Below are 15,433 nucleotides of genomic sequence, written 5' to 3' on the forward strand. Positions count from 1 at the left end.
GTATAGTATAGTATAGTATAGTATAGTATAGTATAGTATAGTATAGTATAGTATAGGGCTGCTGAGTGTCCAAGCAGTGCAGTTCCCTGGTCCTGCCCTCATCTGTCTTGGAGAGGAGACCCCCTTCTCTAGAACACTTTCTCAAATATGCTCTGCTTCATTCCCACTTCCTTTTATTCTTTAGCTGGTGCCCATGGAGCCCCAGAGGTGTTCATGACTTGGACTCAGGAGAAAACAAGAACAAAATAGCCATAGGTCACCATGGACTCCAGGTCATGACGAATCATGTATTACAGAATAGAAATGTGCTCCATAGAGTTTTCAAGGTAGCATATCACCAGGACTTGGAATGGCTGACCTTTGGATTAGGAGTCGAGCACCTAACCATTTGTGCCACTAGGGGCCTGGGTGCAAATGCTGTCTGGGCCATGGTAAGGTTGTGCGCCCTTGGGTGGATCCTAGGCTCTCTCAGAACCCGATCTTGCGCATGTGCACGGTGGAGGTGAGCCGGCTGTCTCCGGGGTGCACGTAATTGTTGTAGGCAGTCAATGGCAGAATGCACGACAACATGCTCGATCGCTATGCAGATGTGTGGGACAATTACTATTCTGGGCCCACCCTCCCTTCCTGCCAGGATCTGCGGCCTCTTCCCCCACCCCACCCCCCTGTGGGAATGGCTGGGATAAACAAACCCAGTGCCAGGGAAGAATTACTCAATGTGACACTTAATTGATGCAAAATACACAAATTCCGTGGCACACCGCAGAATTTACAAGCGGAGGGGCCGTCAGGGTGGCGGAGGAAAGGGCGGGGGGAGGGAATTAATCACCGAGTCTCAGGCGTGAAATTAAATTCTGAGGGAAAGAAACCTCTTTCATTACTCCGGAGCAGAAGTAAAATGCTGCGGCGTGTACCCGGGGGCAGCTCGGGGGGGATCGGACGCTGACAGAACTGTGCGGGGTTGGGGAGACAGATGGCCCTGCCCTGGCAGTCACTGGGGGTGGGCAGGCTCAGGGCTGTGCTGGGGGACAGTCCTGGGGCCAGAGGTACTGGGGGAAGGCCGCGGGGACGTCTCCCAGTTTCCTGGACAGGGCTGCATGGAAAGGCATTCTGGAAACAGCCTCTGTGCCGCCTCTAACTGAGAAGCTGGGAGACTGTAACCTGGCGCACCCTCTCTGGTCACTGATGCCCTTGTTTACACATGCAGACCATGAAGCCTATCCTCCTGAGTCATAGGGTTGCAGGGGTTCAACGCACACAAACGCACTTGTAAATACTGAAGGTTTTGTTGTGTGCTGTGGAGTCTGAACTCATCTATAGCTTGACGGCAAAGGAGGAAATTGCCCATCCTTCTACTGAGGAACAGCTGGTGGATTTGAACTGCTTTTCTTGGGGTTCCCAGGATCTCTTACCATTAGGGCACCAGAGGTCCCTAAGGAGTAGCTGTTACTAGGTTGTCTTTTGGAGGACTCAGATAACTCTTGCAATTGCCTCCTCTAACTTGAAAAACACTGAAAAATGAAAGCTGCCTGCTCCCCCACAGCGGGGCATGCAGTGGATTCAAACCGTTTACTTTTGCCTTGGCAGTAAAATTTCCTGTAGGGAGCCCTGGTGGCCTAATGGTAAGAAACTGTGCTGCAATCACAAAGGCACACAGTTTGAATCCAGCACCGGTTCCTTGGGAGAAGGATGGACAATCTCCTCCTGTGTGATTTACTGTCCCTGAAAACCCACCAGTGGGTCAGCTATGGGTAGGTTCTGACTCGATAGTACACAACAACAACAACAACGACGACGACAAACCACAGGAACTCTCACACTGCTGCCTAGAGGAGGGCATTTCATCAATTTCATTTTACAGATAAAGAAACTGAGTTCGGGAGACATCACTTAGTTTATGCCAGATCTCACAGCTAGTGAGTAATGAGGCTGAGCTGGGGAGTGGATCTAAAGTGGGGCACAGGTGCCTGGGAGGCAGGGGTAGGGGCTGGACCCGACACCCTCTCTCCTCTGTGCTAACTTGCTCCAGTATCAGTTGCATTTTTGCCTAGACAAGCAGCTTGCAGGCCGTCTTGTCACATCACATCACCAGGGCCCTGTCACTCTGTGGGGTACCCTCCCCTCCCTGTGGCTTGCTCCCCCTCAGCACCCTCCCTTCTGCCTTTAGATCTCGCTCTTCCTGTCACTGCCATCTCCTCTCTCCAGCTTCCTTTGTCTGCGTGTTTCTCCTGCTTGGCTTTCTCCCCTGTCCTGGGTCTGTCTTTCGGGCCTTTTGCGCCTCTCTACCTGTCTGTCTGAGTGTCTTCTAGCTCTGCGTCTCTCTTTCCCCTCCGCTTTATCTCCAAGTCTCTCTGTGGTGTCTCTCGCTCTCCTCTCTCCCTCCCTTCCTCCTCATCTCCTTCTGGTGGTGAATGAAGGGGAAAGGAAGGGTTGGCAAATCCCCCAGCTTAAAGATTGCCTTTTTTGAGGATTCCTGCCTCTAGTCTCCTCCCAAAAGCTAGAGGTCAACTAGGAGATTAGCAGGGTGAAGGGGCTAGATAAATAAATGCAAAGGAAAAAGGAGCCAGCCTGCAGGGAGGGGGCAAAAAAATCTGTGCTTGCTTTCCGACAATGTATGAGAAGCATGTAAATGAGATGCAAAACACCATGCAAACAAGTCTCTATAATTTGGAAGCGAACTGCTCTAACACGTTCGGGAATTGGGCTGCAGATTCCAGAGTCAAGCCACAAAGATGGCGCTGCGCAGTAAGGGGACCTTGTCTCTGCTCGCTGGGAGAACACAGCAGTGGGGGATTCCACAGTCTCCACACAGCACCCACTGTGGCCAGAGAGGGCAAATGGACACACCAGAGAGACCAGAGGACCTGGCCACTGTCTTCCAGGTTTGTGCTCCCCAGTTCTCCAAATGTGTTAAACGAATGTCTCCAAATGTGTTAGACAAATGTCTCCAAATGTTAGACAAATGGGAGGGAGGTTCCTGGGCAGAGTCAGCTGCTGACTGGAGTTTAAAATAAAAACAGCAAAGCACCACACCAGAAACCTCACTTTCATCAAGTCTATTTGACCCACAGTGACCCACCATCAGGTTTCCAAGGCTGCAAATCTCAATGGGAGGAAGGATATTGCCCACCTTTCTCCAACAGAGCTTCTGGTAGATTTGAACCGCTGGAGATGTGTGGCTTTTTGATTAGTAGATCAGCATGCATTGGACGACACCCTCACCAAACCCCAGAATGCCCGAGGAAGATAGCATTGCAGAGGTTCCCTACGCTACTTCCTTTCCCAGGGGTCCAGAGAGCTAACCCTGGTTTGGTGGGTGTACCTGAAGTACTCAAAGGACCCCTGGTGGTACGATAGTTAAACGCTAAATGAAATGTTGATAGTTTAAACTTAGGTAGTATCTCACAGGAGAAAGATGCAGGGTGTGCTAGATAATACCAGCATGCATTGCATGGGCTATGATGAAAATGGCTGGCTGTGAGTTTCTGTCAAAACTCTGAAAACTCTGTCTCCAGAAAGCCTGCCTGCAGGGGCTCACTACATGCTCTTGTTAACGCTCTGTGATGGGGGCATATATGTGTTGCTCACTTGACCCCTTCTGTTGGGTTTACAGCTAGAAGGACTCTGGGTCTCGGGGTTCGAAGTTTGAATTCTGACTGTACCTCCTCCTGATGGTTAAATCTTTCTCTTTTATTGCCATTGAGTCAGAATCAACTCATACCTGATCCTCAGTGAGTTTTCAGAGGCTGTAAGTCACACAAGAGGAGTATGTCCATCTTTCTCCTGCAGGACAGCTGGTGGATTTGAACCACCTGCCTTTGGGTTGGCAGTGCAGCTTCTTACTTATGAGACCACTAGAAGTTGTGAAAATTTCCTGACTTTCCTAAGATTTGAGTTTCTAACTTATGGAAATTGGCAGATTAAGTCTACCTCACAAGGTCAGGTGTCTGTAAATACACAAGTGAATAAAATTCCAGGTACACAAGGGATCTGATAAGTATTAGCTTCCATGTCTAAGAAACTATAGGCATCAGAGTAAGAATCCTTTATTTGGTTCAGAAACATTCTTGTTTATTAATTAGATTCTGCTGACTTTTAAATGTTGAGTAATCTGTAATAAAAGACACACACACACACACACACACACACACACACACACACACTCATTGATAAAATGAGATCTTTAAAAAAACAAACCAACCCACAAAAACTCCAAACTAAATCACTCCACGACCTAGTTGCTGTTGCGTGCTGTTGAGTTGTTGAATTGGAATTGAGCCATAGCTGGCCCTCCAGTAGTTTTCAGAGAGAGTAAATTGCATGGGAGGAGACTGTCCAACCTTCTCCCTCGGAGCAGCTGGCGGATTTGAACGGCAAACCTTTGGGACTGTAGTGCAGCTCTACCAGTAGACCACCAGAGCTCCCTCTACCACTTAGAGACATGAGGAATCCAATCCCCCCACCCAATGTAGGCTAGTAGTTAGACTGTTTACATATCAGATTCTAACTATGGGTTTCCTGGAAGAAAAGGCAAAAATGGAGCGAGAGGCTGAATTTCATAATCCTCATTATTGGATACATAGAAATATCCCTGTTCTTCAGAAGAATTAAGGCTTCTCTGATACTCTACAACTACTACCCTTCATTGCCGCTGAGTCGGAATCAACACGGTCAGCCCTCCAGCAGTTTTTCAGAAGCTGCAAACTACATGGGAGGAGATTGCCCATCTTTCTTTCTCCTGTGGTGCCACTGTTGGATTTGAACCTCCAGAGAGACACCACCTTTGGGTTAGCTGCATAGCCCCCTATGCCACCAGAGTTCCTCCTTCCTCTTAAGCAGACTTTCAAAAGCATTTCTCTCTGGAGTCCTTGCATGAGAGGCTCCTATCAGCCAACAGAACAAGACCCTCCCGGTAGTTTCTGGGTGTGTTGCTCAATCTCTTTCTATGATTTCTTGGCATGCAGGAAACCATGGTGTGGACATGCCGAGTCCCAGGGGTGAGTTAGTCCTCATCCCCTCCCTGCCCATTTTCCACCAGCCCCGCCCCCCCAGCCTACCTGTCACAGAGAGACGGGCCCCATTGCTCTGCCGGGTCTCCCCACTATACTTGTGCTTGGTGATGCAGCGGTAGGTGGAGAGGGCGTCCTCCTTCTGCACGTCCGAGATGTACAGCCCACCGTGGTAAGTAATAAAAAACCTGTTTTCTGGAGACACAATCAGGACATGGTCTGTTACTCCTCTGGCCGGAATGCCACCCGAGGCGGGTCTATCCTGCAGCTGGGCCCAAGGGAAGGAGGCAGTGGGGGAAATAAGTCATTGGGGGCAACTTCGGAGGTTGTCCACGCACAAATGAATGACAAGCAGAAATGACAGTGTTTACTCCTTGAAGTTCAGAAAGGGGCTCCTGGATTTAACAGACAGAAGGTCAGATTTGGAGTCAGTCTGAGATCCGAGTTCCAGTCTGTCCACTTACTAGCTGTGTGACATTAGGGGACGTTCGTCAGCCTTCTTATCTATACACTGGGATTCACATAACACTTCACAGGATGGATGTACAGATTAAAAAAAGAAAAGTAGCTTGCGTGTCTGGAACACAATAAATCCTCATCCTCCCTCCCTCGTTACAGCTTCCGAAGGCCTTACACGCTCACACTTGTCTTTGCTCATAGCAACTGTTGGGGCTTTGGCTCCATTTCACAAAGAAGAAAGCTGAGACTCAGGGTAAAGACTACGTAGTCACTAAGTGAGCCAGAATGCAAGTCTTTCCACTCCCAGTTCTTCTCTGCACCGATTCAAACAGAGGCGTAGACCCTTTTCTCCAATTTACATAGTTTAAGGAGCCTGCTGGTGCAATGGTCAAATGCTCAGCTGCCAAACGAAAGGTCACTGGTTGGAACCCACCTGGCAGCTGCTCAGGAGAAATAGCTGGTGATCTGCTCCCACAGATTCCAGACTAGAAAGCCTTATGGGGCAGATCCACTCTGTCAACAGGGGGTAAAATCTACTTAACAGCTCCTAACAACATCCACTTCAACAATTATCGAGGCTGAGATATACTAAAAGTAGGAGCAAAACGATGAAGATGCCCAATAAATATTCAACGAACAGTTCTGGGACACCTATCACATGCAAGGCTTTCCACTCGCAGCTCTTCACACACTCTTAACCACCTTGACTGTGGAGACTTAAGAGGAAAGATGAGGTGAAAAGATGGGCAGTGACATACCCATTTTGCTGATTAGAACACACAACTCCAGTAAAGTGAATTTCCTTGTTCGAGGTCCTGGGAAAGCCCAGAAATTCTGATGAAATCTGATTGTAAATGGGAAGATGTGGACCTGGGAGTTGGGGAGGGGCTTCTGGACTTCCTAAGCTCATAGCCATGTCCTGTCACCAAGACGAGCCAGGTTGAGTTTGAGGAGCCTACTTTGGGTTCCTCTGCCTCCTCTCTGGGGCTGTACGTGCTTCTTCAGGCAGCATGGAGGGAGGCCCTAGGTGGGCACTTCCACTGGGAGGGGACATGGAAATCAGGATGGCAATAGTGACCTAAAAGCAGGAGAGGGGACACTACTGTACCCACAGGAAGGACCCTGTAACACTAGAATGTAAGGCTTTCATAGGATAACATTTGGGTTAGTGCCATGTCATTGAAATTTGATTATTTAGGGTGACACATTCTTAACCTAAGCTGATTTGGGCCTGCCCTTCTATTGCGAGCATTCGGTGGTGGCTCTGCCCATCCAAGCACAAGGTCAAATCTTATCATCTGGAGGCAGAAGCCTGAGCAAAGGACACATTCCAAAGAGGAGGTGGAGAGCGTTACAGGGTGTGGGAAGTGAAATGTGCTCGCCAAGAGAGGGGAACCAAGGACTTCACTCAGGAGTCCATTCCAAAGTTCATAGCACTGACTCTAGAAAGAGACACCTTGACCACAATTGGTCTCCCTGGAGCTCCCTCCACTGGGCCTCTGGGCTGGGGCCCACCAGGGTTTTTCCCTCCACAGTCCTCAAAGCCTCATTCCTACATGTTCACACACATGAAACCAATGTCATGGCCTTTGACTTATCTCAGTCCAAACAACTTTAGGATTTCACTTTTAATAGTTACTTAGTGTTTTCAAATAACAATTCTGGTCTCTTGTTTCTGCATAACCACTGATTTATCTGCAAGTCCCTTCATTGTTCTTCCTCCCTCCCTCCCTCTGCCGTCTCCCTCCCTTTCTTCCTTCCTTGTAACATTGGACCTGACACACCATTGCCAGCCACCCTGTGTGTAGCAGGGATCCAACCACCAGGCTCCTCTGACCAGGGCAGGACTTTCTGGGGGAAGAAGGAAGGCAGTCCCATCATAGCAGCGTCTCACCCTGACCTCTCAGAGTGCTAACCTTGCCTCTGGGAGCTTCTCTAAGTCCCATTTTCCTTTCTCCATCTCGGACACCTGGTCATAGAGACCCACACTTGAGGCTTTGCACTGATCACTGTAGAGTGGAATCTTGGTGGGAATTCTCCTGCTGAACACTCATCCAGCTGGGATTACAGTCCCAGCCCTGTAATTGTACAGCCTGTGGAAGCACTGGGCTTGTGGACCACCTCCCTCATCCCCCTCTCCTGATACAACCCACGGGGGTCAAAGACAAAAAGCAACAGAGATAGATAGATAGATAAAGATAGAGATAGAGAGAGAGAGAGAGAGAGGCGAGCCATTGCCACATCTGGAGAGGCGCGGAGGAAGTAGGGAGAAAGCTTAAGCTGCTCCCCCACAAGACTCTGCCTGTGCTGTTTGGTCTCCATGTTGTGACATCCCAAATCAAATGCAGACATGCTCCCGTAATTTATTATGTAACTGGGACTAGAGTGCAGAACTATTGGAGGGTACTGTTGCCAATCAGAAGTACCAGGGTAGGGGGGTGGTGGTGGGGTGATCAGACACCCAAGAAAAAAAAACAAGAAACAACAACTATCCTCCTCCCCCCCAAAAAACCTCACCATGCTAGCAGCCCACAGGTGCTCCAGCCCTGGGCAGTTAGGACCCTGTGGTCCCACAGCTCCTAGCACCCCTGGACCAATGTAGCACTTGGCCCTACTGAGATTTTAAGCAGGGGGCCTGTGGTGATGGTGGTGGGGAGCTGGGGTTTCTATAGCAACAAGCAGCTGCTGCATCTGATGTTTCACATCCTTCATTGTCCTCATTTCCCCCCTCCCTTCCCCCCTTTTGTGCATATTTAATTGCAGTAACATTTTCAGACAGTGTACTGCTCCTCCTGAAACAAAGACGGGCAGCAGCCAGGGGGCTGCACAGTGCAGAGAGGGGAAGGAGAAATCAGGGGTATTATGTTAATCCCTTGGGGGGGGGTGCTGTGCACCATCATTTCTGCATGTTTGATGAGACTCAGATGATGGGCCCTGCTGGGGCAGGGAAGGAGCAGGGGGCCTGTGGAGAGAGTGTACACTGCTGGGAAGGTGGGGAGGGAGGCAGAGCCAGCTGGTGGGGGACTCAGGGTGACTGTGACTGGACAGCATGGCTGGCCTCCAAGCTGGCTCCAGTGGGGTGCCCCGGGAGGGGCAGGCTTGTAGTCATGCTCTGCACCCCAATGGGATGAGCCGTCTCTGGAATGGAGAGGGGGAGGAGACACTGCGCCATGTCCTTCCTGGCCCTCTCTTACGTGGCCCTGCTGCATCCAGCTGGAGGGAGGAGAGGGTTACAGTCGGCCTAGTCAGGACCTCCAGGTCTGACTCCACTAAGGCTATTGGAAACGTGTGGGATCTTTCTGGTTGGCCCTGTAACTGAGGGGAGTGGTGGTGGTGCAAACAGCTGAGTGCTGGCCTCCTCACCAACAGCTTGAACTCACAGGCCTAGTGGTCTGCTTCCCGAAGACTCCAGCCTGGAAAGCCTCCTATAGCAATTCTGCTATGCACGCAGTGGGTTGCCATCAGTAGCAATGAACTTGGTGGCAACTAGCAATGGCGTTTCAAGGTCAAGTATTGGGCATCTGCAACGACGTGTACTACATAGTTTTGAATGAAGAACTTGTTCACCTCAAATGCCTGTAGTGTCCCTGTGTGCTTACACTGGAAGGTCTTTATCCCTAAGGCTTTAAGTCCAGGACGTAGGGTTAGAGAGCCGTGCTGAGAGGTGGATACTTCCATTTGAGTCTACTTGATTGTGGTCTCTCACAATCAAGGCTGTGGTGACCACAGGCTGTGTGTGACCACAGGCTGTGTGACCACAGGATGTGGTCACCTGTGAGCCTACTCACAGTCTGAGAGTGCAGTGTATGGGGAGTGTGTCTTTTTCTTCTTTTTATTACTATAAGTACTCTAGTTCCCACCGAGTCAGTTCCAGTGCATGGCAAGCCTCTATTGGGTTTCCAAGGCTTATAAACCTTGACAGAGGGGACAGCTCATCTTCTGTCTTTGGTGGCAGCTGGCTCTGCCACCAAAGCAGAGTGTCCAGGAATCCCAGTCTCCTTTCAGGCTGTCTGTTTTCCCATTTGTAAAATGGAAGGAGTTGGAATTACTTGAATGACTACTAGCTGTGGTTGTACATTGCTGTGGTTGTTAAGTGCCGTCAAGTTGTAGGCAATTCATAATGAACATATGAACGAAGACCTGGACACTTGTACAACTCTCATCCTTTCTCCAGGTTCATAGGGTTTCTGGAGGCAAGCTATTTCGGAAGTGGATGCCACTCCTGCTTCCAAGCTTGTTTTCCTTGGGGAGCTCCACCAAACACTGTCCACCATGGGTAACCATTATTGCATTTGACACATCAGTGTTACAGTGTTCAGCTTCACAGCAACCACAAGTTACGTCTGTCCATCAAGTGGACAGACCAGGTCTATACAACCTAGATGTTTGACCAAAAACAATTAAAACCAGACCTGAGGGCCTTGGATTAAAGTCACCCCTCTTTGGCTTGGTAGCATCACTTTCTGTCCACTAGGCCAACTGAGCTCTCTCTATGTAGTTGTTGCACATTAGCATCCTCTAACCCCCCAAAAACCAAACAACATGCCCCACTACTGCCCAGACAACTGCAACTCACAGCGACCCTGGAGCGTGGGCAGCACCACCCCATCGGCTCCCAAGGCTGGGAATCTGTACAGAAGTTGGTCGCCACATGTTCCTTCTGTGGAATAGGCCAGGAGGTTTGAACTGCTCACCCCTCTGGTTACCAGTCAAGTATTTTAATCACTGTGTCACTGGGGCTCCTATAGAATAAGTAATTTTAGGAGTTAAGGCTTGGAAATGGATTTTTAAAAGCGCTTTGGGGGTGATTTGAATATGCAGCCAGAGCAGAGAACCACCAGACTGGATCAAGTGGTCAGGACCCTCCACTCTGACAATGATGTCTCTATGCTCACACTAAACTGTTTCATTTCTTCTGCAGGAACATGGGACAGTGAGATACACTTCACAGGCCAGTGATGGAAGGATGAGATGAACTACTGCACTATGTGGGAGAGTCCCCAGTACAAGTCCCTTGACTGAAGTGGACACTGTCCAGGTGATGAGAGGCTTGGATAGTGGCTGGGCAGGGGGCTCAGGGCTTTCAGCTGCTCCCTGTGGCCATACTTCCTGCAAATTCTCCCTCCTTTCCCCGCCCCCAAGAGCTGGGTTGTGGTGTGAGGAGCTTGGAAGTCCAGAAGTAGCCCCTCTTTGGTGATTTGAGGCCTTTAACACAGGTGTTAAGCGAACTGACAGTATCTTTCTTGTCTTTTTCTAAAAGGTCAGAGAGCTGGGCCCAGGAGATTCCAGGAATCTTGGAGAGATAATTGATAGAGAGACCCCGAGTTCCTGGCAGCCCCAGGAGGGCTGGAGAGAATCTACCCTCTGAAAAGGTACAGCCTCTGTCTCGGCTCTCAGAAAGGGTAGATTTGGTGTTGGTGGGGTGGCAGACAGAAGTGAGAGGAGCACTGAAGGGTCGAGGAGGGTGTGTACTGGCTAGATCCCCACTCTAGTCTCTAGAGTCAGGGAGGCAGAGAAGGGAAAGGGGGTGCATTAAGGAACAGCAACTTCCGCACTGGTCTCTCTGCTTGTACCCCTCCTTTTCATACGGAGCCAAGTGATGCTTTAACAACTAAATAGGTTATGTTTTGAGCCCTTGCTCAAAACTTTCCTAAGGTTTACCATTTCACACAGTGTTAAAGCAGTCTCTATTAAAAAATAGATTCTCAATAAATATTTCTAGAACAAGTGAATGAATGAACCTTCCCAAACCTCTACATACAAGGTAGTTCTATCTCCTTTTCACTTCCTGGGAAACAGACACACGGAAGAGTCTGATCCTAGCTTGAACATCACCTCCTCCATGATGCCTTCCTGGATTATCCCATGCTTTAGCTGTGCTATGATGTGACCAGCATAGCAACAGAGAACTGCCTGAAGTGCAGGCTGGGTTTAGAAGAGGCTGTGATACTAGGGATATTATAACTAATGTCAGGTGGATCTTGGCTAAAAGCAGAGAGTACCAGAGGAATGTCTATCTGTGTTTCATTGAATATGCAAAGGCATTTGACTGTGTAGTCCAAAACTGTGGCTGACTCTGAGAAGAATGGGAATCCCAGAACACTTGATTGTGCTTATGTGAAACCTATGCTTGTACCAGGAGGCAGTCATCAGAACAGGGCAAGGAAACACTGCATGGTTCAAAATTGGAGAGGGTGTGTGTCAAAAATGTGTCCTATCTCCATATCTTTTCAATCTATATGTGGAACAGATTATCCAGGAGGCTGGGCTCTATGAGGAGAAATATGGCATAAGGATTGGAGGTAGACTCATCAACAATCTGCACTATGCAGGTGACAAAACCCTGCTTGCTGAAACTGAGGAAGATCTGAAGTGCTTGCTGCAGAAGGTCAAGGACTGTAGCCTTCAATATGGGTTGAAGCCCAACATCAAGAAAACAAAGATTTTCACCACTGAGCCAATTGCCAGTATCATGATGGATGGTGAAGAGACTGAGATTGTCAGCAGCTTCAAGTTTGCTTGGCACTACAATAAACACTCTTCGTACCAGCAGCCAGAAAATTAAAAGATTGATTGCATTGGGAAAGTCAACTATCAGAGACGTCACCAAAGTACTGAAGAGCAATGATGTCAGTCTGGAGACTAAGGTGTGCCTGACATAGCTCATAGTATTTGCAATTACTTGCTATGCATCAGAAAGCTGAGCAATGACTAGGGATGATAGAAGGCCTTTGTGCTGGGGAAAAGTATTGAATATACCATGGACTGCTAAGAGAACAAACAACTTTGTCCTCGAGAGGGTGAAACCAGGCTGCTCCTTGGAGGCAAGGATTCTGAAGCTTTGTCTGACATCTTTGGACATGTTGCAAGGAGGAACCTGTCCTTGGGGAGGGATATCATGCTTGGGAGGGTGGAGGGACAGCGCAGGAGAGGAAGACCCTCTATGAGGTGGACTGATTCAGTGACTGGGGTTATGAGGGTAGGTGTGTCAGAGACAATAAAATTGGCACAGGATAGAGCAGGGTTTAAGGCTGTTGTACATAGGGTCACGCTATGAGCCGTAGGTGACTTGATGACACATAACAACAACAATAACAACAGTGTAAGAGAAAGGCTGCATAGGGGTTGCTTTAACAAACAGAAACTAATTTTCTCACTGTGTCGGTGACTTGAAGTTCCCATCCAAGGAGCCGGCACTAGGAGACAGCTTTTCCATCTCTGGGCTCTGGAGGAAGGCCCTTGTCTCTTCTGCTTCCTGTTCCTCAAAGATTCCCAAGTGTCTTGGCATCTATTTCACCTTATCTTAGCTCTTCACTGGTTACCTTACTCCCTCTTTTATCTCAAAAGAGATAGACTTAAAATACATCCTACACTAATCTTGTCTCATTAACATAGTAACGAAAACCCGTTCCCAGATGGAATTACAATCACAGGCTCTTTACCCAGTTCCGTTCCTAGTGACCCTCCATTGGACTTTCCAAAGCTGTAAATCAGAAGAGACTGGTAGATTTGAGCCACTGACCTCTCGGTTGGCAGCCTGGTAGGTTATGCACTATGCCACCATGTCTCGTAACCATTTCATACTGCAGCTGTTGGGAGGATGAGATGAACTACTATATTACATGGCAAAGTTCTCAGTACGGATGAGTGCCTTGGCTGAAGTGGACACTCTCAGGACAATGAGAGGCTTGATGGCGGGCTGGGACTGGGCGCAGACAAGTTAGGAGATAAAACTCTTATTTTGGGGGATACAGTTCAATCCCTAACACCTACCCCCGCTCTTGAGTGCTTTTACATTTGGCAAACCTCTTATCTATGCTAATTACGATTCCTAATTGCTATTTTCAATGAGGCCCTTAAAAACAATTATTTGTGAGTGTTCAAAAGTCAATATCATCAAAACCTGAAATGAGCGCCCTTGTCTGAAGGAGTGAGCGTTCCATCACCAGGGGTATTTAAGCAGAAACCGAAGAAACATTTGGCTGAAACATTGTACAGGGGATTTAAGTATTGAATGGGAGACATAAATTAGATCATCTTAAAGGTTCCTTCCCTCCCAGCAATTTCTAAATTCATAGCTTAAAGAATGTCAGGGCTGCAAAGCCCCTTGGAGAACATCTACTTGAGTGGTTTTAAAATCGGTGTGTCGTGCGTGTGCTCATTTCCACCCCAGGGCCTTTGCTTATTCCTGCTGTGCCTGCAATGCCCTTCCCTGGACTCACGCTTGGCTTCATCCAGGTCTCTGCTCAAATGTCAGCTCCTTGGTGAGAACTTGCCTGATGATTCTATCAGAATTAGACTCTGCCTCCCTCCCTGTCCAGCTTCTTATCCTGCTTTGTCTTCAGAGCACGTGTTTCTGTTTGAGAGCAAGGAGCTATTTCGGTTGATCACTGCATCCCAGCTTCAGAATGTGGCTGGTGTGTAGTAGCTGTTTAGTGAACATGAACAGTGAAGTCTCTGAGGTTGGCCAGCAGTGGAGGAGTGATATCTACATGGTGGGTGACGGCTGGACCTCTGACCTGGACGCCTGTCTCTGGGGTCCCTCTTGCTCTGAGAATCCTCCTCATCTAACACATGCTTCCCACTGCTGCCACATGCAATGGTTTGGGACACTCTCCCTCTTTTTTGTTTGTTGTTATTTATCAGGGAGTTGAGAGTCAGACCCTCCAACAGGTTTTCAGAGGCTGTAAATCTGATGGAGGAGGATTGCCCATTTTCCTCCCTTGGAATAGCTGATGGATTTGAACCATGTGCCTTTGGGTTGCCTTTGCAACGGCTTACCCACAAAGCCGCCAGACTTCTCTCTCCTCTAGATCATTTTGATCCTTTCTACAATTCAGCTTAGCGGAGGTCAGGCTGACACTCCAGCAAAGCGAATGGTTTGGAATTAATAGCAAGGACATAAACACAGCGATAAACGTGAGCACAGGTGATCTGGATTGTAAACAGTGGCTCACTCATTGTGTCGGAGCTGGGGCCTCCCACCGAATTCCCCAACCCAGAGGACCCAAGGAGAAGGAGGAAGCGCAGCTCCCCGCAGCATGCCTGAGGCTCTCCTTGCATTGTCCTTCCCTTTTGGACCTACCTCTTTGTCTGTTGCTACAGAATCCATTTTTCAACTCGGAATTACCCCATGTAACAGAGGAGAAATGCCCAATAGGGTTTTCAAGGCTATAACTTTTATGGGAGCACATTGCTCGGTTTTTCCTCTTACCCAGCCTCTCTGTGGGTTCAAACCCCCCAACCTTTCAGATTGTAGTCAAGTACTAGGTTAGAAATGTGTCCTCTTGCCCTGAGGAGACTCCAGCACAGAGATCGGTGTAACTCTATTAGCATCTCAGGACCCCACACTTAGATCTGTAGTACAGCGGTGGAGATAGAATGGAGGACAGGGAAGTCCTGGAATGAACTGCCTTGAATGGTTCCATCTCCACCGGCCTTAAGGCAAGTTCAGTCACTTATGTGTGAGAAGTTTCCAGAGCTAAGGCTTTAAGGAAGAAGACCATAAACTGCAGCCATAAATTGCCCCATTTTAGAACTAGAGGAAGACCTTCAATGAGATGGATTGACACGGCCATGGCAACAATGGGTTTGCGCATGACAGAGGTCGTGACAATGGCACAGGAGAGAGCACCGTTCAGATCTGTCCATTATGACTCATAGTTTCCTCAATGTCATTCTAACGTGTGGGGTATGCCTGTCTTGAGTTTGGTGTGGGACCCAGGCGAGATACCCAAAAGCACATGAATCAAGAGGCACTAATGTACTGACGGGTCTACTATGTGTCTGGCACTGTGCGAGGCTCTCTCCCTCAGATTCCCTCTTGTAAGTTTCATCACACACCTATGAAGCTGATGCTGTGTCTCTTGCTTTACAGATGAGGAAAGTGTGGCTCAGGCTAAAAGATGTATTCAAGTGCCCATCTAGTGAGTACAAGAGCCAGGATTCAAACCCAAGTCTCATGA

General features: G+C 48.6%; 1 protein-coding gene across 1 annotated transcript in view; it reads right to left on the reverse strand.

Annotated features, from left to right (window-relative positions):
- Positions 1-15,433, reverse strand: part of DSCAML1 (Down syndrome cell adhesion molecule like 1) — a 462,169-nt gene that overhangs the window by 130,695 nt on the left and 316,041 nt on the right. The window contains exon 4 of the mRNA XM_006890820.1: positions 5,058-5,204. Coding sequence (XP_006890882.1) covers positions 5,058-5,204 — 147 coding nt within the window. The remainder of the gene's footprint in view (positions 1-5,057; positions 5,205-15,433) is intronic.

The sequence above is a fragment of the Elephantulus edwardii genome, unplaced genomic scaffold, assembly GCF_000299155.1.
Source record: "Elephantulus edwardii isolate Elephantulus edwardi_28Jun2011 unplaced genomic scaffold, EleEdw1.0 scaffold00093, whole genome shotgun sequence".
Classification (NCBI taxonomy): Eukaryota; Metazoa; Chordata; class Mammalia; order Macroscelidea; family Macroscelididae; genus Elephantulus; species Elephantulus edwardii.